The sequence below is a fragment of the Triturus cristatus genome, chromosome 5_1, assembly GCF_964204655.1.
Source record: "Triturus cristatus chromosome 5_1, aTriCri1.1, whole genome shotgun sequence".
Lineage (NCBI taxonomy): Eukaryota > Metazoa > Chordata > Amphibia > Caudata > Salamandridae > Triturus > Triturus cristatus.
This window is the reverse complement of record NC_140587.1, coordinates 399357592-399384538: the sequence shown is the minus strand read 5'-3', so window position 1 is coordinate 399384538 and position 26947 is coordinate 399357592. Positions and strand designations below refer to the sequence as shown.

Sequence of the window (26947 nt, the reverse complement as noted above, 5' to 3'; positions counted from 1 at the left end):
TACACCCTTAAACCACCCACTTCCCCGCTCCCTTTTCCCCTGATTCGGGCCACTCACCAGCTCCACCACTCTTCCTTCCTTCCGGCTTCTTCGCGCTTCTCGTTGGTTTCGCTGGCCTTTTTCACCTCCCTGGAGGAACCACTTCCGGGGTTGTTTTCGTCTCCGTTCACTCCAGCGGTGGGGGCGTCGCGACGCTGTACGGGCTGAGGACACAGGAGAGGAGTTACACACGATGACAGCGTCTTCCCGCTTTGGCACCTCGTTGCGGCCGTCCTGACCGGTAGGTCATTGTGGGGAAAAGTGCGGGAAGAGCCCGACATCGAGCACGCCAGGTGTAGCACCCCCTCACAATCACTGATTTATTAAAGCTCTAAAAATGGAAGATATATAGATATAAAATGGAATACGTAGGATACTTTTATCAGATTAAGAATTTTGTAAAAGGTGCTCCTCATGCTCAAATCCATGAACAGTTTATTTTTTTCTGTGACGCTGTATTACAAACAAAGGAGTCACTCTGTAAGATTTCTGAGCCAAGAGATGGTCACGTGCTGCTAAACCTGTAAACACCGATCTGTCTTTGAAAATAATACCTCCTTCCCAGGAAAATAAACCAGGACTTGTTGTTTTAATGGCAAATCAGACATGCGTGCACAGATAGTAAGTATTATATGGACTGCTAAATATTTGACAAAAATCACACAATTTGGGCAAGTGCAGAAGCCACAATTAAATTCCTTCCACTGAAGTTGGTGTCCGAGTCTCCAATCCATGGTACAATTACGTGAAAAGTAATAGAGGAATAGGTAAGAAGGTGTGCACAGGAGAGCTATGTATATGTTTGGGCAGGGTTCTGTGGAGAAGGGCTACTCTTCTCTCTTTGGGAAGACTTATGAAAGCTCCTGCAGCAGTTACTCACAGTAATTACCGGCTCTGGACTTTCCAAAGGACATTTCAGCAAGGATTCCAATTTCTAACTTGTGTTGTCCAATCTCCAAAGCACGTTCATTAACTTGTCAGGATTTCTGAGACACTGAAATTACGCATTCTTCCCTTCACTGTTCACACCACATGCAGCTCCCCCATCAAGCCCCGTTCCCTCACACACTTTCACTCCCTTTCTGATCGCGCAGCAAGTTCGTGTTTGAGACTCTGCTTTTCTTTTCTTAATTCTTCACAGCTGCGGGGGTGATTGTGGGCCTTTGAGTTAGTATTCATGTTAATTGCAGCCCGTGTGTGCTGCAGTTCACAAGAATATTATCTCAAAGGTTCACAATCAGCCCGCAGCTGTGCACAATTAAGAAAAGAAAAGCAGAGTCTCAAACACAGCGTGTGCTAAAGCACACATCGTGTTTGAGACACTGTTTTTCTTTTCTTAACAGTGCACAGCTGCGGGGCTGATTGGGGGCCATTGAGTTAGTATTCATGTTAATTACACGCACGGGCTGCAATTAACATGAATACTAACTCAAAGGCCCACAGTCACCCCCGCAGCTGTGCACTGTAATTAAATGAATGAGGCAAGTGCAAAGGACATCTGCTCGTAAACACAAGCCCTCCCAAAACCCAGAGCCACGGGAATTACCGTTTTTCTCGCCGCTCGCGTTTTAAAAGCGGCGGCGCAAACGGTCTCGCAGGATGTGCGCGCTGAATACAGCACACTGCGCGCTCGGGCTGACTTCAGTGTGTGTGCGCGCGTGCAGGTTATTGGGAACAGTGATCCCTGCTCACATTCACCAAACACTACTGCTTGGACAGTCCGGTGCGCAGGGACAGCCATTTCGCCCGTTTGGTTCTGCAGGACTTTTGGGTTTAGAATTTGTCCGCAGCCCTCCACCAGGGATGGTATTGCTTGGGTATGTATTCCAAGGTAAGGAATCTGCGGCTAGATATCTCTATTAGATGGACAAGTTACTTGCCTTCGGTAACACCTTATCTGGTAGAGACATGATCTAGCTACAGATTACTTACCCGCCCACCCATCCTCCCTGCACAGCGGACAAGTTTCTAGGGTAAGGTTGTTCCCTTTGAGGGCCCTAGTTTTTAAACACCAGTGTCGGTACTTTTCATGACTCTGCTTTTCTGGCATGGAAAGTCTTGAAAAGTAACTGACTTAGGTGCGCCAAGGTGGCGCCTATGTAGGTGACGCGGACATTACTTCCGACGCGGATGCTGCCACCGGCGTCAAGTACCAGTGTGCAGGGGTATTGCTCGAAGAAAAATCTTCTGGATCCAGTCTGACGCCTGGGAAACTGAAAGGTTAAGAATCTGCTGGCTAGATTAGGTCTTTACCAGATATTGCTACTGTGAAATTGTGAAGCTGTACAATTAAAGATGTACCTACGCATAAGATTGTCAACACAGAAAGCCAAATAACCTTATAGTTCCTCACTAATAATCAACATACTTACCTTAAAGAATCTGCCTAACAACAATTTAACAATAATCTCTCACAATCTTAGTACGTATAACCCACTAATTTACTCCTAAAAATATAAACTGTGCTCGCATAACATTCCATTTTTACCTGTTGAACATTCTTACATCTGTCAATAAAATCTAATTTCTAAATTAATACCACATAAACTACTTCCACATTCCCATTAACTAACAAATTCTAGCTCCACTAATGAGTGTACCAAACCAAAACTCAGCTTTACACACAGCTTAGCAGTGAAACCACACTGGATACAATAACACTAATTTAGCCAAATGTGTAAGCTCTTATTCTCTTACCAACAGGAGTTAATGTTGTTACCTAACATATAATTACTTCTCTCGAGCACCAGTCTTTACAAGGCCTTACTATCTGTGGTCATATTTTGATTGGGGGTTTTAAAATCTTTAAATATTGCACAGATCTTCACATTCTCAGATGAGTGTATTGGAATCACTTGCTGCATGAATTACTAGTTTTCTTGTTCACTTGCATTATGCGACCAGGATGCCTCTGGGGTTAGAAGGTATGTTCATCCTTTCTCTCCAGCCACATCCTTTTTCATAATAAGGAAGGGTGGTGTTCGATTTCTTCCCAATCTGTTCTACTCTCTACCAGTCCTCTTAGCATCTTACTTGGTACCTCCTGACATATCTTGACACAAATAAGGTACTAAGGGAGTGTTTAACGGCTACCGATACATTATTCCCTGCCAAATAAACATACACAGGGGAAATGCATTGGTCTAGGGGGACCTGTCACACTGGATAGGTCACAAAACTGGAGACTCTTGATCCTAAAAAAAAAAAGCATTTGCAATGCTATAGGTCTCGCAATTGCAAGATTTTGAGCGATTAGCATTGTAAATGACAAAGCCTTTTATTTGTGTTTAAAAAAAAAAAAAAAAAAGCCTGCAATAATAAAATTCATTGCCATTTACAAAACCATTAGGTCACAGTTTCTAAATTGTTAGACCTAGTGCATTGCAAATGCTTGTTGTTTACAAGCACCCCCATGCTGCGCTTTCATGTTAATAGAGGCCACACCCCTTTCTCTAGATGAGCCGTGTCTAAAGAAAGGTCAGCAGCGGCCGCTATTAAAGTGAAAGCACGGTATTTGGCGCTTTTACCCCAAAAAATATTTGTTTGTCAAGTTGACAAACAAATGCATTTTTTTTGTAAAAACGCCCCGTGAAAGCGCACTTGACGCGCTGAATGCGTGAATGTTGCAGAAAAGCATGTCGTGCCTGCAGTAGGATAAACTCTTTACAGAAAACAGTGCTTACAGACTAAATAAGATGTGCCCTGTAGCAACCGAAGTAAAAAGGCCAGTCCTTATGGGTGGTTGCAAATGAAGACAAGGCGGTACTGAGGAGGGACTAACAAGCCTATTAACGAAACAGAAGCCAGCATTTACGAAGGACAATGACAAAAGCCAATGACAAATATAGACAGAGAGTGGGCAGAGCTTCAAGTCCATACTCCAATACAGCATGCCTCGCAGAGCAGCACATGCGCTGCCCAGGCTCGACCTAAAAAAGGGTTCTTTTTAGGGCGAGAACCCTTACCCACCCTTGGATAGCATGTCTCATTATAGGGTTCCTACTCACACCCCTTCCCAGACATCAGGGATGTGGGCTACTACTAACCAAGTTACAGGGTTTTTTTCAGCTAAACTTTACGTGAGCTGCAAGGTGTGGGCGAAAATGGCTGTAATCTGATGCAGAGTGATGTATAGGTTTTTATGGTCCCGATGAATGTCACACACCTCTTAGCAGGGTTTTAGATTGGCAGAAGCATGTTGACCCTACTATCACAATTGTGTTGAAGTGTATCACCCTCACTATTGTTTTTAACATACTCCTTGGGGTAACTCAATACATTTTGTTTAACACTCTGCCACTCCCACCCACACCTTGCAGCTCACATAGGGTTTAGCTGAAAACAAAATACCTCCTCCCTGAGTGGGAATTGTAGCCCATACCCCTGACCTTTGGGAAGGGCTGGGATGCAGAATCCTATGATGAAGCAAGCCAGCGAAGTGTGTGTGAGGGTTCTCGCCCATAAAATAAAATGAAAAATTTGGATCAAGACACCTACCTTGATACAGTCAGTGTGTTGGCCGGAATGCACAAGCTATTCTTTTTGTCTTAAACACATTGAATCATAGAATTTTACCCACACCATGAGATACAGTTGCAAAAAAGTATACTTATGTGTGCTGCACACATACATTACAATTCACTCACCGAAAATCACGTAAAGAATCACAAAACATCAAATCAACACACAGCAGTATGCACAGCATATCATACGCATACCAAACCAGCACATGTATTACTTGAGGGCACACATCCACCAACTCGCCGATCAGCACCATTACATTATCACACACCACCACATTATCACACACCACCACATTATCACACACTATCACTTGCGTGTAGTGTCACTCTTTTATATATATATATATATATATTACCTACTGGCGGTCGCCAGTAGGTAGTTATAGTTAGGACCACGTTTCCATAGGAAATCCGCAACATTCTATTTTGAATAACTTTGGCGCCGGTCGACGAATCCTCGCGAATTTTTCAAAATAGGTGGGGCGCTACGCTCCGCTCCTACCCTGAAAGTCTCGGGGGGGATTCGTCAAGCGGGGGCTGAGATAAAAGGGGGGTCCCAAAACGCATTTTTCCCATGCATTTTTCCATAGGACCTTTAGACAGGGCTACAGCCCGAACGGCTGAACAGAATTACTAAAAATTTGGCAGAGAGGTAGTCCTCAGGTCAAGGAAGTGCCTTTTGTAGGTTTGGTGTAAATCTGTTCAGTAGATTCTGAGAAAATAGCCTTTAAATCAATATATATATCTGAGCCAGCTTACGGTGCGCTTACGGTACGCTTACCGTACGCGTACGGTGGCGTGCGCGAGCGCGATTCTGATTGGCTCTTAGATCTTAGTAAACATTCGAATCGGCCGAAACCAGGAAGCGGCGGCCGCCATTTTCTCTCTCGCACTGAGAGTTAGGTTTTAAAATAAAGCCCAAAAACATGTAAAGGGGCTGTTTAGACAGCTCCCACACACATAGCCATGTTGAGGGAGTCCCCAAAGATCCCCCAAGGGCAAAAATGTAATTTTTATTTTTTCGCTAATTTCGCCGATTACGCTTACCGTACGCGTACGGTAAAAAATTATAAAAAAAAAAAAAACTATCCACACTCTCCCCACCCCGTGTGCAATTGGTGGTCGAAGGCCACCAATTGTGCATAGGTTATAAGCGGTGTGATAAACTATAATATTTTTAAAAAAAATAATAAAAGAAAAAATTATCCACACTCTCTCCACCCCGTGTGCAAATGGTGCCCGAAGGGCACCATTTGTGCATGGCTTATAAAAATTACGAAAAATTAAAATATTACCTTTCAAAACGAAGTGCATCATGTCCTCCATGTGCGCACGGTGCATGGCCCATCTAGCGTAACGTGGGCACGCGGTGCGCATAGCGCACCGCGTGCCCACCGTGCGTGCACGGCACTAACTGCGTAAAGTGGGCGCGCGGTGCGCGAAGCGCACCGCGTGCTTACTGTGCGCGCACGGTGCGCGAAGCGCACCGTGCGCGCACGGAACGAACTGCGTTAAGTGGGCGCGCACGCCACGAATGGCGTAAAGTAACTTAGCATTTAAAAAAACGTACAAATTCACTGAAAAAACCATAGGTTTCACACACGTTATAGTTAGGAATTAGCATTTAAAAAACCTTGCAAATTCACTGAAAAAACCATAGGTTTCGCACATGTTATAGTTAGCGGAAATTTTACTGATAAAAAACCAGTGAAATTCCCCCATTATAGTTAGTGCAGGCAACTATAACTCACGCGACCGCAATCTTCTGCTGATGACATATGTGTCTTTATGAAAAAAAAATATTTGTTATATATGTATAGCTAAAAATGTATGGAAGAAGACATGGGCAAATAAGTGTCTAAATACAGTATTAGCATCAGCAGAGGATTGCGGTCGCGTGAGTTATAGTTGCCTGCACTAACTATAACGGGGGAATTTCACTGGTTTTTTATCAGTAAAATTTCCGCTAACTATAACATGTGTGAAACCTATGGTTTTTTCAGTGAATATATATATATATATACACACACACACACACACACACCCCCACCCACCCACCCCTCCAAAGCATCCCACATGTATTACCGGTCACACCTAAGCACACTCTCACACACACTGTGAGTGGAGCTTGCACTACTGCTGCTCATACTCTGCCTGCATTGTTTGTGTGAGGAAGCATGCGCTGTGTAGTACCTGTTCTGCTCATGTCAAGGACTGTTACAATGCTGCAACTCTTGCACTTCTTGTTAGAGGGCTTGCTCTAGAAATTCCTGGGCTGTACCTGTGTACGATTGTCAATGTTTCATCTACTTTCTTTTTCATTCAAGGATGCTGCTGAACATTTCTGAAACTTGAGTTGTCCATTCTCTTTACAGCTAGTACATATTGTTGCTTGGTTGGATTTTTAGGATGGGTTTTACAAAGCTAAAATTGTTAGGCACTTTAATACCCTGGGAGTTACCCGCCACCCCTGTTCATGTTGGCTTAACAATCTGGTTGTCATTAAGATCATCTGTCTTTGAACCTTTCCTGACAAGTTTTGTGGTATTATTTTCTTTCACCATCTTTTACAATTTAGTAAGACTTCAGGAAAGCAGGAATCCTAAGTATTGTGTTGCTCTAAATAAGAAGACGATTGCTAAGCTGATTGTCTATTGATTATCACCATGCTTGCAGTCGAGCACTCCACTCCCATCTTTAGTCTGGCCAGACTGGCATCTATCAATAGGTTATTACTTTCGCTTGAGAGAGGGTGTGGGGATAGTGAGTAGGGTTCATCTCCAAGCAACATTGAATATAAGTCAGAGACCATGTTTTAAGAGGGGACTGTAGTTTTGCCCAATGCTAACAATTACTGGTACCTAATACTCTTGTTTTGGCAGATATGTTACTACTTTATTGTTGTCTCACCTATTTCATTGTGTAGACTTATTCACTTTTCCTCAGAAAAACATCTACATACCTGAACGCGTACATATAAGTTACCCCTTCTTTTGTACTAAATTAAAGTAAGAAATGGGGTGCTTTAAAACTATGACACGATAGTCTGTCTCTGTGGTGGCTCAGTAGTATAATGCATCCATTGTACAGATCAAAGTTTAACAGATTGATCCTGTGTTCGTATCCGGCAGACACTGAGGTCGATAAAATGAGCAGATAAAGCACGTAAACATGGTGTCTACACCAAACTGCTCTGGCTGCAAATTAACACTTTACAAAGTAGACTTGTGTTTTTCTTCTCTCTCCTTGGAGTGCTTAAGATAAAGAGCTGCTGTTTTATAGAAGTTGCTTTTAAAAATTTACCAGCAAAACACTTTCTGTTGTTGTCATTCTAATAGGTGATCTTGGAAATGCGATCAAATTCCCTTTGTTGGAACCCCATGGAAGCATTCATATTTACTGCAGCAAATGAAGACTACAAGTGAGTTACTTTTAAACTTTAATTTTAGGGTAATAATGTTATTTATTGAAAAATTACATGTGTGTTCACTGAATTTAATTCTAAATACATTTCCCATTTGTATATTGTTCTAAATCCCAGTCACAAAGTTGGTCGTCATTTCATATCTCCTGACAAAACAAATAACCAGACACTACTGTATAGAAAAAGGAAAAAAGTAGCAACATCCTTATCACCCCCTGTTGCCTAGTAAGGACAGTGATGAAGGTCCTATTCTCCGACCATGGATACTTTTGTTGGGCAGTGGGCATGCCTACCAACTTATAAGATGCACAGGCCTTTTGAGACAACCCTCTTGTCTCTCCCAGTAGCTACCAAGAACAGTCGCCCACAACTCCTTTCAGTAGACACCTTCACCTACCCATAATAACCTACACATTCATAAAACATACAACTGATAGCAGAATCTGCTCAATCTGAATCAGACTGTGGAATTTGGAATGTGATGGAAACCTCAGACCATTAGGTTAGTCCTTCTCAATGTGCCAAAAATGCTTCTGTGGCATACCAATGGCACATTGTGGTCTATACAAAAGAAATAGCATAATCCACCTTTACACAACTTAGCAATCGTAACACCAAATCCTCTGCACTGTAACCTGGATAGACTATTCCTTATAAGTGTAGACCCTTGAACAGGAACCGATCTGCAGGATGACTCTGACAAATAACCCATCCTACAAAAAGCTTTTGAACCTAATCCCCCTTACATTCTGTGCTACAAAACCTTTGAAGCTGTTGCATGCAAAAAAAATGTAACTGCACAATTCTGTTACACTAGCTCACTTATCTACACATTCGTTAGTGAGATAACAAATTCCAGTAACTTCTGACTGCACTGACATAATGGTATTACAACCAACAATTCACCCTGTACGTGGAAGGAAAGGCATCTATGCAACTGTGGTGTTAGTCAGTATGATGATGCAACTGTAACAAAATGGTTATGACAAATGCCTATTTAAGGAACATTTCCCCATGTAATCTGCTAGGAGGGATACCTCCATACCACTTTTCCCCTCCCAATCACCTCTCTGTGTACTTCTCTTCAGGTCTTTGTCTTTTGGTCCTGTTTTTCTTCAACCAACACTGCTGTTTTTCTGCTTCTACTATTTGACACCAGTGTTATCGTGTTATTTTCCATGTGTAAAACCAGACCCCTTACTATTTCTACTCCGTGAATCAACATATAGGCAAAATGCCCATTTGCACTCGGCAGCATTGCAGTCCACAGAGACCAGCCAGTTTGAATTGTCAGGCCACACACCATCTAAATGGAAACGCAAGCAATTCCAGACCAGTTTCAGCCTATCTGGCCCTCATCAAAAATCAAAAGGGTTGCAGCATCAGTCCTATGGCACAGTGGGCACAAGAACCATGTCTGTGCATACCATTCTGGAGTTGCTCGCGTACCCATTCATAGGGGACAGGGCTTGGCAATTCGGACTGGACTGTTCCTAATGGAGCAGTACAAAGGCTTATTTGGTTATGGCTGAGGTGGCATGGTGGAACAAAACAAAACCACGGACTGTATTATGTTCCATATTAATTAACAGTGGCTGATAATTAATTATTCAAGCCATCCACATATCACTTTTTTGTTTTTCTCCGTACAATGCCTTTATGAAGACAGTAGGTCTCACCTTTTGAATATATTGATATTGCCAATGCTGTTCAGCATTAGAAAAACAATAAGAAAAAAGCACAATGACTTGAACACATGCAAGGACTTGAAAAGCGCATTGGCTTGAACACATGCAAGGACTTGAAAAGCGCATTGGCTTGAACACATGCTACTGCATTACTCGCTACCCATGCCCAGCCATTGTGTATGTATATATCTATATATGTGTGTGTGTGTATCTATGCGTGTGTGTGTATATATGTATATATACTTGTTCGTGGGCTGGTGGGAGGAGCAGGTGGCCTGGGCAGAGACCAATGCACATTGGACTGAGAAAGTAGTAAGTTGGACAAGATATATAGATGACTTGTTTATTGTCTTTAAAGGTACTGAACAAAATGCAAGTGAATTTGTTAGAACACTTAACAATAACATCCTCAACCTCAAATTCACAGGAGAGATAAGTAAGAAAGCTGTGAATTACCTGGATCTGGTGGTGTTCCCCATGGAGGGCAGACTGTGCACTCGTTTGCACAGAAAACCGACCGCGGGTAACTCCATGTTACATGCCCGAAGTTGCCATTCGGAAAAAACAATAACCAGTATTCCGTATGGCGAACTTCTTAGGATCAAGAGGAATTGTACTCTTGATATTGATTATCAACTGGCAGCTAAGGAGAGCATAAGCAGATTCAGGATGAGGGGTTACTATATGAATATCCTTGATGAAGCGATTAAGAAAGCGGAAGTAAAATCTAGATTGGACTTGATTAAAGATGAAGATCACGATACTAGACAAAGGAAAGAGAGTGATAACAATTTCAGAATAATCACTGATTATTCTGAGGATGTTCAGGCCATTAGAAAGATATTCAGAAAGAACTGGCACATTCTGAAATCGGACCCTATCATAGGTAAAGACATGCCCAAAGCACCACTCATGACGTTCAGGAGAGTGAAAACATTGCGTGATGACTTAGTACAAAGTCACTGTAACAAAGAGAGTAAGACACCACCTTTTGGAAAAATTACAGGATTTTATCCTTGTCTTAAATGCAGGGCATGTAAAAATAGTAAGAAGATCACTCACTATAGGATACCTGGTCTAGACTTCCCTAAAAAGATCAACAAGCTAATGAATTGCAACACCTGTTTCACCGTTTACTGCCTGGTCTGTCCTTGCGGTTTACGCTACATAGGGAGTACCATACACCCCACGAAGATACACATTTTAGAACACATGAGGGCCATTAACAATAAGGATGTATCATATCCGGTGGCAAGACACTTTGAATTATTTCATCAGAGCAAAAGGGACCTGTTGAGCTTTTTCTGTTTGGATCATGTGCCACTGAATGTGAGAGGGGGCGACAGACAGTTGCAATTGAGGAGACTTGAATCTAGATATATTATTGATATCCAGACCAAGATGCCATTAGGCTTGAACAGTGGGGAAGAACTGTCTGTCCATTTGTAGCGAGAATTGCTGTCCACGGAGTATCTGGTTTTGTGCTTTTTTGTTATATTGTGTTATCAAATACACTTCATTTAACATGGCAGTAATTACCTATTCAGGGTGTAATGATAAGCTTGACATGTTTCTTAAGTAGTAAGAATGCCCATACAGGGCGTGAGAACTTATGTTATAATGCTATGCATTCTAAGTAAGAATGATTTAACATGTTTAATAATGGCTGCCATTCTGGACTGAAGTAAGTCCTATGTTGATGTTAGTGATGTAAAGAATGTATTTATGTCTACTGAAAGTCGACGACGCTTACAATTGACGAAGGCGGTAGCCGAAACGCGTTTTGCTGTGATTTTTGTCCTGTAATAAAAATCAGGACACTGTTCCCGTGAGTGCTGGTGTGTTTGTGTACCAGGAGCTTTGACTGCACGCGGTGTCCGTCACTGCGTTGGAAGCACCCGATCGCGAGTGAAGGGAGCGAGACGGAAAACTGAGCTGGATATAAGTGTATGTATATGTATATATATATATGTATGTATATGTATATATGTATATGTATGTATATGTATATATATATATATATAATTTGTGTCCAACAGCAAACACAAAGGGATGCGGCGGCACTCCTTGGTGAGTTTCAGAAGTTTTTAATTTTTCGCTCTTGAGTGACTGTCGACTCATTTCGATTGCTCCCCGCAACCTTGTTAACGACAGGATGCGCCATCTTGTGTACAATTAAATAATAACATACTAAATAAACATAGAAAAAGCTTTAGATTACGGGGAAATTCCATCACAGTATTTTCTTAGCAAGTTGATAATATGCATGCGATAAAACCCTCAGTCTTATATACAATTATGGTGATATAATACAAAATTCTCGTTCAGTAAATCACACAGGTAAATAAAATCCTCTGTATTCATTTTTAAAAGAATATCTCTCTGTATAGTACATCTTCTAATTATCAAGACTGTAATAAATATCCGTTCTATATCTAAAAAGGTAGACCAAATATTCAAACACTGACTCAATTCATATCAGCTCTGAATATCAATACATACGGTGTAAAGTTCTTCATCCATGTTAAAATCCATTGGTCCTTTGCTGTCTAATTCTAAAATAAACCATGATTCAAGTTTGCATAAATCTATCGCTCTGTCACCTCCCCTTTTTCTCTTGGGGACTTGTGTCACACAGCTGTATCTTAACTCTGAATGGTCACTATGATGGTGTTTTTCAAAGTGTCAGGCAATAGAACTGTGATCTTTATTGATGATTGCTCTGATGTGTTGCAGTAACCTCTTATGTACTGGCAAAGTGGTGCTTCCCACATATAATTTCTTGCAGGGACAGGTGAGGACATATTCAACAAACTCAGATTTACATGTCAAATTGCCTTGTACTTTGATTGTCTTTTTAAAAGTGGTCACTATCGTAGAATGGTTCTCTCTGTTTTTACAGGCTTTACATTTAGTGCATTTTCTGAAGCCTTCCTGTCTGGCTAACCAGGTTTTAGGTTTGGTGGTCGTATTGTATTCGCTCCTAACTAGGTAATCTCTCAAAGACTTAGATTTCCTATAGGTTATCATAGGTCATTTCGGTATATGTTGGCCAATGACTGGGTCTTCCCTTAATTAATGCCAATGTTTCTGCATAGCCTGTCTCACTTTCTGATGTTCCTGATTATACGTTGTTATGAATCTATGCATTTGTGCGGGCTCCTTTTTCTTTAGGCTAGTTTTTGAATGGTTAAATAGGGCTTTTTCTCTATCTATTTCACGAGTCCTTTTGCTTGCAGCATTTAATACTGCATTGGAATACCCTCTTTGTTTAAATCGGACTAACATACCCTTTTCAGTTTTATCATAAGCTGTGTGTGTGCTGTAGGCCCTTTTGACTCTATATGATTCCCCAAATGGAATACTCCAAATTAGAGGAGTGGGATGGAAGCTGCCCACATGTAATATGGTGTTCCCTGCAGTAGGTTTCCTAAACATAGAGGTTTCCAGTCCTTCCTTTCCAATTTGAACGTTAACATCTAAGAAGTCTACAGATGTAGGACTTATTTTAGCTGTAAATTTTAGGTTGAGGTCATTTTCATTAAGCTCCTTCACAAATTGTTTAGCCTCCCTTTCTGTGCCCTGCCACAGCACAAATAGGTCATCAATGTATCTCGACCACAGGATGGTATGTTGTAACAAATGCTCCTTAGCGTGACCCCTGGGCATCTGCTCTTCCCACCAGCCCATGTGTAGATTGGCATAACTGGGGGCGAAGCAGGCGCCCATGGCTGTTCCTCTATGTTGCTGGCACAGATGGCTTGCAAATATAAAGATGTTTTTACTGAGACGCCACTCAATCATTTATATATATATTATATCCATCCATCCATCCATCCATCTATCCATCATAGATGAATAGATAGAGTAAAACAGCTCACCGCACCGAGTCACAGCACCCAATTCCTCTGATGCAAGCGGCACAACTCAGGAATTTTGCATGTTGTTTTTATTTCATATTTTTTTTTGTTCTTAAACAAACAAGTGCATCGTGCAGTAAGGACATAGCCTATGCATTTAGTCCGGAGCCCTCTACAGGGCCTTAGAGTCGTGCAGCTAGAGTGTCTATTTAAAGAGGCATCACCCTGGTACCACCACCCAATTTAAATCAATTTTTGTTGGTCATGAACTAGACCGATGACCACCGTCTTACACAGGCATATGACGGCCACCATTTTGGCCATATTCAGAGTTACAAAGTTAAAGAGCGATAGTTTCCATACACATTATTTAACCAAGTGCAACATATATATGTATTTAGGAACATTTAACATGGTATGCTTAGAGTTTTGTGTATGATTTATTTTTTGGCCTGGTAAAGTACTCCAAGCTTCATTCAAAGTACCATTTAAATTTCCAATAAATATATCGCGTCCAAAGTTACAAGAGTTCCCTATCCATTTCAACATAGTTGGGAATTAAAAAAAAATCTCTTCTCATTATATCCCATGCAAATCATGTATGCAAATCGGGAAATATTAGCATGATATAATTGTGCTTCTTTTGACCCGGTAAAGTACCTAACGTCTCGTACACAATATCATCTTTGTTTCCAACAGTCATGTCACATCCAGTAAGATTTTAAAGGCCTCCATATGATTCACATGACGTCATTTACCAATACTTACAGTTCTAAATCAGTAATTCTCAATTTAACATTACAATTGGACAAAAATTGTTTCTTTATATTCACAGATTGTCAACAGCATATCAAAAGTGCTCAAGGTGCTTTCTAGTGTGCTATGTTAACTAGTTCAATCAGTTCAGGGTATTTAATCCATAACCGCAGTGTTGCAAACGTTGCAACATCTCAACACTCACTTGTACGTAGGCTTGACAGCCCTACATTAAAAAAGAATGTTGTCAGTATTTGCCTTCATTCATAAACATTAATATATGGTCATTTCAATATCTTTGCACACAACCTGGAAGTCATTGTTCTCCCCTAAATACAAGCCAGCCTTCTCACAAAAATGAATATACCTTAAATGAACTCCATCTAAGGGAAAAGGGAGTGATATTAGAAAAGATATGTTTTATGATATATATGTGTATATGTATGTGTATATGTATGTGTATATGTATGTGTATATATAGGAGATATGTATGTATATATATATGAGTATATGTATATATGTATGTGTGTATATGTATGTATATATGTATGTGTGTATATGTATGCATGTGTATATATATGTGTATATGTATATATATGTGTATGCATATATATGTGTATGTATATGTATATATGTGTGTGTATATGTATGTATGTGTGTATATATCTGAAAGAAACACGTTAGTTAGATTCCTCACCTTAGAATATCCCCAGGCGTCAGACTGGATCCGGAAGATTTTTCGTCAGCAATACCCCTTGCGCGTCGCTAGGCGTCGTCTGCGGCTCCGCGTCCGTCGTCGGCGTCGTGCGCCGGAATGACGTCGTCGGAGTACTTAGACGCCGCCCTCGCGTGCTGACGTCAGTTCTTCTTTTTTCCGCGCCAGTAAGCGCAGATCCGGGAGAGCTACCCCTTTAGTCAATTTTTGACTAACTTTTTGATCCTTTTTGATCCTGTCTATCGACACCGGTGCCGGTAGGATGCCTGGGTTTAAAGCCTGGACGGACTGTAGCCGATTGATGTCGGTTACGGACCATCACCGCCGGTGCCTGTACTGTTTGGGCCTCGACCACGACGCGGAGTCGTGCTCGGACTGTAAGGCCCTGACCTCGAAGGCTAGACGGGAGCGGTCCCGTAAGCTTCTCGAGATTCGCCACTCGGCTCCGCGCGTCTCTCGATCCCGGTCCAGGAGGAGGTCCAAGGATCGGTCGCGGAGCCGCAGCCGACGTCACCATCGGTCGTCGGGATCAAAGTGTCACGGCTCCCCGAGTCTCCTTCAGGATCTGGGCGATGCTTAAAGGGGTCCCCCTCCAGACATCCCCACACTCTGATTGAATTATGCTACAGAGTGTTGAGGCGATCAGGTGAGGGAAAGGAAAGGGTAGGATCTGCGTGGGAAGGGACACCTGCAAAACAAAGGACATGTGATTACTATCTTCTCTCACAGTTCCCTACTCTCATACGGTCTCACTAGTGAATTCTCATACCTGCCACTGTGTCTCCCTGAATTCCAGTCTTCTCTCAGAAATGGCAGGGTACTATATTTACTGCAAAACAAAAAGGCAAACACTGTAACACAGGAATCCCTGACAATTCATTCCTCTACCCCTTCGACACTCCTTTGTCCTCATACGTACCAAACACTTCCTCCCCACACGCCTGGTACTTATGAACCGAAGAAATAATAACAGAACAGTGGCTTGAAGAACCCTTTTTGTCAGGGCTTCTCTCTCCCACCAATAGGTCTCGAATACCTCAATATCGAACCCAGCTCCCACTCCGTGGTTTTACTGCAGGCTCCGGATATTTATCAAACAAAAAGAAAGCACTGGGCCGGCTCCACCCACATGGCTGCCCGATGGCCCCTAACAAAGAACACAGCTATAACAAAGAACTCTTTACACCACAGTCGTCTTGACTCCAGCAACGGTTTAGTTCGCCGTGCGCTAGTTCACGGTTTACCTGACACGGTGTGCGGGTTTCCTGGCGTGCTGCTCCGAAGAAGCGGAGAGAGAGGGAGGAACTCCCCGTCAGTTGAGCCTCAACGGCGCCTTGCCGCGAACCACGCTGTCCTCCGGAATTGCTCCGTCGAAGAGTCCTGGGAACCTCGGCCGATAACCCTCGGCGGTTCCTAACCGGTTTTCACGAAAATCTCCTCCTGGCAGTGGAGGCTTGAAATAGTTGAGCCGCAGCAGCTCACAACTCCGCTGCTGCCTCCTGGTTCCAGAATCACGAACAACGCGTCCGGGCGTTGTTCGTGTCTATAAAGTCATTAGCCCCTCCCCTTCCTCTGGGGTTGCTGGGACTTGTAGTTCCGTCAGAAAGATACTCGAAACAATGTAGGCGCCCTGGCTCTCAAACCCTGACACAAAGTCTTCGGGTAAGTCGAAGCATTCCAAGAAGTCCAAGAGGCGACATCGCTCTTCGGACTCCCGTCGCCGGTCGCGCGACTCGGTCGAGGGTCAGGGTGGTTCCACCCCCGCGGCTCCGGCGGAGCCGCAGGCGCCGCGTCCGTCCCCATACCCTCCGGTCCCTGGGACTAACGCGACGCCGGCGGAAGTCAGTGCCTTCCTCTCGGCCATGAGGAACCTGGCTCCGCCGTCGGCGCCCGCTGGTGCGCCTTCGGGCCCCGCGGACCCGACTGGGTTGCCTTGCCAGCCGGCGGCTCCGGCCCCGGCGCCGTTGACGGCTCCGGCCTCGACGCCGCAAGCGCCCGAGGGACCCGTTCTCGAGTCCCCGTCGACGCCGGTCAACCTTGTCACTCCTCCACCGGCGTCGACTCCGGTTCCACCCCCGACGCCAACGTCGACTCCGCTCGACGCCGTGCCCCAGTTAAGTCCCGGTCCGGGCCCGGCGCCGGTCCGGCGTCGATGGACGCCGAGATCGACGCCGCTAGAGACACATTTTGTCTACCGCCCGGCTCCGTTACTTTCTCCCCTACACCAGGAGTCGGATGAGGGGGACTACTGGGAGGGATCCGAGGATCCTATGGCCCATCAGGCCCAACTGTCCCAGGACTGGGCAGATGAACTGGGGGAGGCCAGTGGTCTGGATACCTCGGCAGACACTGGATTCATCTCTCCTCCGACTGTGGCTTCGGAGGAGGGTGCTGCTTTCTCCGTGGTGCTGCGCAAGGCGGCCGCAGCCCTTGGGCTCGAGCTACCTGCCGTGGCTGTGAGGACGAACGTCCTCACTGAGGTGCTTCAATCTGCAGCAAGCTCCACTGAGCCTCTGCTGCCGTTCAATGAAGCCCTCACTGACGTTCTCCAGGGCACCTGGTCCAAGCCCTCCACCTTTCCTCCTGTGGACAGGAACGTTGCCAGGCGCCACCGCCCTGCTCCGGGCGACCCCAGTTTTCTGTCCCAACACCCTACCCCTGAGAGCCTGGTTATCCAGGCCTCCACCTCCCAATCCTCTTTCCCGACCGCCCCGCCGGACCGGGATTCCAAGAGACTGGAGCAGTTTGGCAAGAAACTGTTCTCATCCCTTAGTTTGGGCCTGCGGTCTTTGAACACCGCTTGTCTCTTGGACCGTTATTCCCACTCTCTGTGGGATGCGGTGGAGGACGCGCTGCCCCTGTGTCCGGAGGAGGTCCGGACACGACTTACCCAGGCTCTGGCCGATGGGAGGGATGCCGCGCGACATGCCATACGTTGTGGGCTTGACACCACGGACTCACTGGGTAGGGCCATTTCCACCACTGTGGCGCTTCGACGTCACGCCTGGCTGCGGTCCACGTCGTTTTCCGGCGATGTCCAGAGCACTCTCATGGACATGCCGTTTGATGGCACTCGCCTGTTTGGCGAGAAGGCGGACAGTGCGCTGAACCGCTTTAAGGACTCCCGGGCTACGGCCAAGTCCTTGGGCCTCTCGGCCCCGCGGTCGCAATCTTCCGCTTTTCGCCCCTTTCGTGGCCAAGGAAGGGGTGCCTCCTCACGTGCGCCTAGCCACCAGCCGCAGAACCAACCTGCGCGCGGTCGCGGACGTGGTTTCCGCCGCGGCGGATCTGGAGGACGACGAGGTCAGCCCACATCCACCCCGGCAACATCCGCCTCAAAGCCTTCCTTGTCCGAGCTTTCAGGCCCATTCCACGCCAGTGGGCGGCAGAGTTCGCCATCACCTGCTCCACTGGCGGTCCATCACATCGGACAGGTGGGTGCTGCAAATCGTCCGAAGGGGCTACTCCCTCCCCTTCGAGACGACCCCTCCAGCCATGCCACCGCAGCACCACCGTATCTCGGGGGATCACTTGCATCTTCTCCACGAGGAGGTTTCCGCCCTCTTGGCCAAGGGGGCCGTCGAGCGCGTTCCGAGCCCAGAAGTAGGTCGTGGTTGTTATTCCCACTACTTTCTGGTTCCCAAGAAGGGCAAAGGGGGCCTCCGCCCTATCTTGGACCTTCGGAACGTCAATGCCTTCCTCCGGAAGGAAAGGTTCAAGATGTTGACTTTGGCTCAGGTTCTAGCTGCCCTAGACCCCGGAGACTGGATGGTAGCGTTGGACTTGCAGGACGCTTATTTCCACATCCCCGTCCTGCCGGCCCACCGGCGTTACCTGCGGTTCACGGTGGGCCAAGAGCACTTTCAGTTTACCGTGCTCCCCTTCGGCCTCACCAGTGCCCCTCGGGTGTTCACGAAAGTGATGGCGGTGGTCGCAGCTCATCTGCGCAGATCAGGGGTTCCAGTCTTCCCCTATCTCGACGACTGGTTGTTGAAGGCGGGCTCGCCCCAGACAGTCGTCTCCCACCTCCAGACTACGGCGGATCTCCTGCATTTGCTGGGGTTTTCCATCAACGTGCCGAAGTCACACCTGAGTCCCTCTCAGAAGCTCCTCTTCATCGGAGCGGTTCTCGATTCGGCGCAGTTCCGGGTCTATCCACCGGAACAGCGGGTCCGGGATATACAGGCCCTGATTCCCATCTTTCGGCCTCTATCCTGGGTTTCGGTCAGGCTAGTGTTGCGGCTTCTGGGGCTGATGGCCTCCTGCATCCTACTAGTGCATCACGCCATGCGGCGCATGCGGGCTCTGCAGTGGGACCTGAAGTTTCAGTGGGCCCAGCATCACGGCAACCTGTCCGACCATGTCTTGATCTCGGAGGGCACTGCACAGCAGTTGCAGTGGTGGCTCACGGACCGCGATTGGGTCATGGGCAGGAGCCTCTCCCTTCCCCAACCGGAGCATGTCGTAGTGACGGATGCGTCCCTCCTGGGATGGGGTGGCCATATGGGAGAGGCGGAGATCAGAGGCCTCTGGTCTCCGGCGGAGTCTCGTCTCCACATCAACCTGTTGGAGTTGAGGGCGATCCGACTTGCACTGAAAGCCATGCTTCCCTCTGTCAGGGGCAGTGTCGTGCAGGTGTTCACGGACAACACCACCGCCATGTGGTATTGCAACAAACAGGGCGGGGTGGGGTCGTGGACCCTTTGTCAGGAGGCTCTGCGCCTCTGGACGTGGCTGGAACACCAGGGCGTCACCCTAGTGGTTCAACATCTGGCGGGCTCTCTGAACGCCAGAGCGGACGAACTCAGCCGCCGGTGCATGATGGATCACGAATGGCGTCTGAACTCCGAAGTGGCGCAAGGTCTCTTTCAGCAGTGGGGAGAGCCTTGGTTAGATCTATTCGCCACCAAAGAGAACGCGCAATGTCAGCAGTTCTGCGCGTTGGAATTTCCAAGGCGGCACTCACTCGGCGACGCTTTTCGTCACGAGTGGAGTTGCGGTCTGTTGTACGCCTTTCCGCCTATACCACTTCTGCCCAGAGTGCTGAAGAAGATCAGGCACGACCGGGCCCAAGTCATCTTGGTGGCTCCGGATTGGGCACGAAGATACTGGTATCCCGAGCTACTCAGTATGTTGACCGATCCCCCGATACGTCTGCCCCTTCGGGAGGATCTTCTGTCGCAGCAGCAGGGGACGGTCCTCCACCCGAACCTGTCCAGCCTCCACCTCCATGCGTGGAGATTGAGCGGCGGCAGTTGATGCCATTCGACTTGCCTCCTGAAGTCTGTGATATCATTCTGGCAGCCAGGCGTCCCTCCACAAAGACGGTATACGCCTGCCGGTGGAACAAATTTGTGGCATGGTGCACAGCAAAGGCTGTGGATCCCCTTTCCGCCCCTTTCTGAGGTTCTCCTCTTTCTTCTTTCTCTGGCCCGGCAGGGCTCTGCCCTGGGCACCCTGAAAGGTTATCTTGCTGCCATCTCTGCCTTCTTGCGGCTTCCTGATCAGCCTTCTCTTTTCAAGTCCCCTGTGGTTACACGCTTTCTAAAAGGCATTACTCACACGTTCCCTCCTGTCCCTTTTGTAATGCCTCAGTGGGACTTGAATCTGGTCTTGACATTCCTGATGTGCGCTCCCTTCGAGCCTCTTCACACTTGTCCTCTTCGTCTTCTGACTCTTAAGACTGCTTTTCTGGTAGCCATCACCTCGGCTAGACGGGTGAGTGAGCTCCAGGCTTTATCTTCAAAGCCTCCTTTTCTGTCTGTTCATCCGGACAAGGTTGTCCTTCGGCCTCGTCCCTCCTTTCTTCCGAAAGTGGTGACTCCATTTCATCTTGGGCAGTCTGTCACCTTGCCCACCTTCTTTCCGCCTCCGCATCCTTCCAAAGAGGAAGAGAGGCTCCACCGTCTGGACCCAAAACGTGCGCTCTCCTTTTATTTGGACCGCACAAAGCAGTTCCGGGTGGACGACCAACTTTTCGTTGGATACGTGGGTGCTAAGAAGGGGAAAGCTGTGCACAAACGGACCATCTCTCGGTGGGTCGTTTTGTGCATCAAAATTTGTTACTCTTTGGCAAAAAAGGACCCTCCTGTTGGGCTGCGCGCCCATTCTACTCGGGCCACAGCGGCTACTACTGCCTTGGGACGGGGAGTCCCTTTGCAGGACATCTGTCAGGCGGCGACGTGGGCTTCGCTACACACGTTTGCCAGGCATTATTGCCTTGACAGCCAAGTCCGGAGGGATGGCTTCTTTGGCCGTTCTGTCCTCCAGGACTTTCTGGTGTGATCTTGGTTCGCAGACCCACCACCGGGGATGGTATTGCTTGGGTATCTATTCTAAGGTGAGGAATCTAACTAACGTGTTTCTTTCAGATGAACAAGTTACTTACCTTCGGTAACGATGTATCTGTAAGAAACATTAGTTAGTTCGATTCCTCACCGACCCACCCATCCTCCCCGTTCTGCGAACTGACATCTAGGGTTAAGGTTATCCTTTTCAGGCCCCTAGATTTTATTTTTGGCACCAGTGTCGGTCTTTGCATGGCTCTGCGTTCCTGGCGCGGAAGGCTATGTACAAGAACTGACGTCAGCGCGCGAGGGCGGCGTCTAAGTACTCCGACGTCATTCCGGCGCACGACGCCGACGACGGACGCGGAGCCGCAGACGACGCCTAGCGACGCGCAAGGGGTATTGCTGACGAAAGATCTTCCGGATCCAGTCTGACGCCTGGGGATATTCTAAGGTGAGGAATCTAACTAACTAATGTTTCTTACAGATACATTGTTACCGAAGGTAAGTAACTTGTTCATATGTATATATGTATGTATGTGTATATATATATGTGTATGTGTATATATGTATATGTATGTGTATATATGTATGTGTGTATATATGTATGTATGTGTATATATATATATGTGTGTGTGTATATATATATGTATGCATATGTATGTGTATATATGTGTGTATATATATATATATATATATATATATATATATATATATATATATATATATATATATATATATATATATATATATATATATATATATATATACATGTGTGTGTATGTATGTATATGTGTATATATACAGGGCCGGGTCCGCTATATTTAAGGAGGAAAATAATAGCTTATACACCTGCTCGCTCACTAAGATCTAGCAATGGGAATCTGCTTCACAATGTATAATCAGAAAAACCAAAACGGGAGGACGCGCATTTTCGCATCTAGCCCCTCTCCACTGGAATCTGCGCGCCTGCCCTAGTCTGGAACAATTTAAGAACCGCTTAAAGACCTGGCTCTTCTGAAGCCGTATTCCCTGTCTTAGCCGCTAGCACTGTGTCGCCAAAAGCGCCGAGAGATCCCGCCTGGGATGATTCGCTGCGTGATATAAGTCTTAATAATAATGTATATATGTTTATGTGTATATATGTATGTGTATATATATATATATATATATATATATATATATATTTATATATATATGTGTGTATCAACAAAGTTGCCCTGTAGCATCTAGGAAAGCACTCGACAGTGCCCTGCCATCCGGCTGTACACAGCAACATGCCTTCACGTTTCACCTTGATTCAGTTAGCTGACGCGTTTCGGGGTCAGGGCCCCTTCTTCCTGGGCTGCATGAAAGACTCTTGACATCACGTTTTTTAGCATTTCCGGCATTATTTATTTCCAAACCCCCCATTTAGGCGTGAGCTCAGTGCAACGTCATACTGGTGCATTATGGGGCTTAGAGTCCATTAACGTGAAACATTATTTACTTAAGTAAGTTCAAGAGTTCATTCATTAATTAAGCTGCATATTAAAACCTTGAGTAGGCAGTGTCACGATCTTGGCAAGTTGAAATTGCGAGTGGGCACTGTGCCGATCCGGTCCCAAGCAGTTTGGAGGCACCATCGCCTGCTGTGACGGAAATGCAGGTACCAGCTGTGCGAGGCCGCGGCACCAAACTGCTTGGGACCGGATCGGCACAGTGCCCACTCGTAATTTCAACTTGCCAAGATCGTGACACTGCCTACTCAAGGTTTTAATATGCAGCTTAATTAATGAATGAGCTCTTGAACTTACTTAAGTAAATAATGTTTCACGTTAATGGACTCTAAGCCCCAAAATGCACCATTATGACATTGCACTGAGCTCACGCCTAATTGGGGGGTTTGGAAATGAATAATGCCGGAAATGCTAAAAAACCTGATGTCAAGAGTCTTTCATGCAGCCCAGGAAGAAGGGGCCCTGACCCCGAAACGCGTCGGCTAACTGACTCATGGTGAAACGTGAAGGCATGTTGCTGCATACAGCCGGATGGCAGGGCACTGTCGAGTGCTTTCCTAGATGCTACAGGGCAACTTTGTTGATTCATATATATATATATGTATATGTGCGTATATGTACAAAGCACGCCATCTCCGCACTTCCTCGCACCAGCAGGCGAACAGAGACAACACGAATCCCAAAATCAGGCACTTGTAAGATTTTATTTACAGAGCTGCAGTCTGACGCGTTTCGGGCGAGATTGCCTTGCTCAAAGATATATGTATATGTGTATATATATATATATGTGTATGTATGTGTGTATATGTGTATATGTATGTATATGTGTATATATGTATGTATATGTGTGTGTATATATATATATTCACTTAAAAAACCATAGGTTTCACACATGTTATAGTTAGCTGGACATTTCACTCGAAAAAACCCAATGAAATTCCCCGTTATAGTTAGTTCAGATAACTATAACTCGCGCGACCGCCACTCTATCACAGGGATGATGTCATGAGTGATGTCATGAGTGATGCCACTGACCATGTCATGAGTGATGTGATATGTGACGTCATGAGCAGTGGATTGCGGGCGCGCGAATTATAGTTATCTGAACTAACTATAACGGGGGAATTTCATTGTTTTTTTTCGAGTGAAATGTCCAGCTAACTATAACATGTGTGAAACCTATGGTTTTTTAAGTGAATATATATATATATATATATATATATATATATATATATATATTTTTTTTTTTTTATCCTCCAAACTGCCCTCAGCATCGAGAGGTCACTCAGCAACACTCTGCCATCCGGCTTTGATATGCAGGCAGCCTTTCACAGACATTATTATTCCTTATTTTCGCCGACGCGTTTCAAGGCTGAAAGCCTCTTCTTCCGGGCATGCAATACAACACATCAGAAGCTCGCATTTTTTCTTTCACTGACTTTATTTGTTTCCATGACCCCCACTGGGCGTGAGCTTAGTGCAAAGTCCGTAGAGCATTATGGGGCATGGAGTCACAAATGCGAGTATAATTTTTCACTTTAGTAAGTTCCAATGTGGTATTAAATAAAGCAAATTTTTTCCTTTAGTAGGTAATGTTCGTGAGGTAGGCTCATTGCGCATTGGAATGTTGCACTTTAAGGTCCCAAACAGTTCAGAACCAGCTTCTCCCAGCCAGCAAGAAATTCCTACCCCAGCTGGTGACGGTGCTCCTCTCCACGGCCGGGCCGGCCGTGTGTAATTTTATCCTCCAAACTGCCCTCAGCATCGAGAGGTCACTCAGCAACACTCTGCCATCCGGCTTTGATATGCAGGCAGCCTTTCACAGACATTATTATTCCTTATTTTCGCCGACGCGTTTCAAGGCTGAAAGCCTCTTCTTCCGGGCATGCAATACAACACATCAGAAGCTCGCATTTTTTCTTTCACTGACTTTATTTGTTTCCATGACCCCCACTGGGCGTGAGCTTAGTGCAAAGTCCGTAGAGCATTATGGGGCATGGAGTCACAAATGCGAGTATAATTTTTCACTTTAGTAAGTTCCAATGTGGTATTAAATAAAGCAAATTTTTTCCTTTAGTAGGTAATGTTCGTGAGGTAGGCTCATTGCGCATTGGAATGTTGCACTTTAAGGTCCCAAACAGTTCAGAACCAGCTTCTCCCAGCCAGCAAGAAATTCCTACCCCAGCTGGTGACGGTGCTCCTCTCCACGGCCGGGCCGGCCGTGTGTAATTTTATCCTCCAAACTGCCCTCAGCATCGAGAGGTCACTCAGCAACACTCTGCCATCCGGCTTTGATATGCAGGCAGCCTTTCACAGACATTATTATTCCTTATTTTCGCCGACGCGTTTCAAGGCTGAAAGCCTCTTCTTCCGGGCATGCAATACAACACATCAGAAGCTCGCATTTTTTCTTTCACTGACTTTATTTGTTTCCATGACCCCCACTGGGCGTGAGCTTAGTGCAAAGTCCGTAGAGCATTATGGGGCATGGAGTCACAAATGCGAGTATAATTTTTCACTTTAGTAAGTTCCAATGTGGTATTAAATAAAGCAAATTTTTTCCTTTAGTAGGTAATGTTCGTGAGGTAGGCTCATTGCGCATTGGAATGTTGCACTTTAAGGTCCCAAACAGTTCAGAACCAGCTTCTCCCAGCCAGCAAGAAATTCCTACCCCAGCTGGTGACGGTGCTCCTCTCCACGGCCGGGCCGGCCGTGTGTAATTTTATCCTCCAAACTGCCCTCAGCATCGAGAGGTCACTCAGCAACACTCTGCCATCCGGCTTTGATATGCAGGCAGCCTTTCACAGACATTATTATTCCTTATTTTCGCCGACGCGTTTCAAGGCTGAAAGCCTCTTCTTCCGGGCATGCAATACAACACATCAGAAGCTCGCATTTTTTCTTTCACTGACTTTATTTGTTTCCATGACCCCCACTGGGCGTGAGCTTAGTGCAAAGTCCGTAGAGCATTATGGGGCATGGAGTCACAAATGCGAGTATAATTTTTCACTTTAGTAAGTTCCAATGTGGTATTAAATAAAGCAAATTTTTTCCTTTAGTAGGTAATGTTCGTGAGGTAGGCTCATTGCGCATTGGAATGTTGCACTTTAAGGTCCCAAACAGTTCAGAACCAGCTTCTCCCAGCCAGCAAGAAATTCCTACCCCAGCTGGTGACGGTGCTCCTCTCCACGGCCGGGCCGGCCGTGTGTAATTTTATCCTCCAAACTGCCCTCAGCATCGAGAGGTCACTCAGCAACACTCTGCCATCCGGCTTTGATATGCAGGCAGCCTTTCACAGACATTATTATTCCTTATTTTCGCCGACGCGTTTCAAGGCTGAAAGCCTCTTCTTCCGGGCATGCAATACAACACATCAGAAGCTCGCATTTTTTCTTTCACTGACTTTATTTGTTTCCATGACCCCCACTGGGCGTGAGCTTAGTGCAAAGTCCGTAGAGCATTATGGGGCATGGAGTCACAAATGCGAGTATAATTTTTCACTTTAGTAAGTTCCAATGTGGTATTAAATAAAGCAAATTTTTTCCTTTAGTAGGTAATGTTCGTGAGGTAGGCTCATTGCGCATTGGAATGTTGCACTTTAAGGTCCCAAACAGTTCAGAACCAGCTTCTCCCAGCCAGCAAGAAATTCCTACCCCAGCTGGTGACGGTGCTCCTCTCCACGGCCGGGCCGGCCGTGTGTAATTTTATCCTCCAAACTGCCCTCAGCATCGAGAGGTCACTCAGCAACACTCTGCCATCCGGCTTTGATATGCAGGCAGCCTTTCACAGACATTATTATTCCTTATTTTCGCCGACGCGTTTCAAGGCTGAAAGCCTCTTCTTCCGGGCATGCAATACAACACATCAGAAGCTAAAGTGAAAAATTATACTCGCATTTATGACTCCATGCCCCATAATGCTCTATGGACTTTGCACTAAGCTCACGCCCAGTGGGGGTCATGGAAACAAATAAAGTCAGTGAAAGAAAAAATGCGAGCTTCTGATGTGTTGTATTGCATGCCCGGAAGAAGAGGCTTTCAGCCTTGAAACGCGTCGGCGAAAATAAGGAATAATAATGTCTGTGAAAGGCTGCCTGCATATCAAAGCCGGATGGCAGAGTGTTGCTGAGTGACCTCTCGATGCTGAGGGCAGTTTG

The 26947-nt window shown here is 45.8% G+C and overlaps 1 protein-coding gene across 1 annotated transcript in view; it reads left to right on the top strand.

The window, feature by feature from the left end:
* The window catches only part of DCAF13 (DDB1 and CUL4 associated factor 13), a 350429-nt gene that overhangs the window by 124611 nt on the left and 198871 nt on the right, over positions 1-26947 (top strand). Inside the window, exon 7 of the mRNA XM_085605122.1 lies at positions 7901-7983. Coding sequence (XP_085461248.1) covers positions 7901-7983 — 83 coding nt within the window. The remainder of the gene's footprint in view (positions 1-7900; positions 7984-26947) is intronic.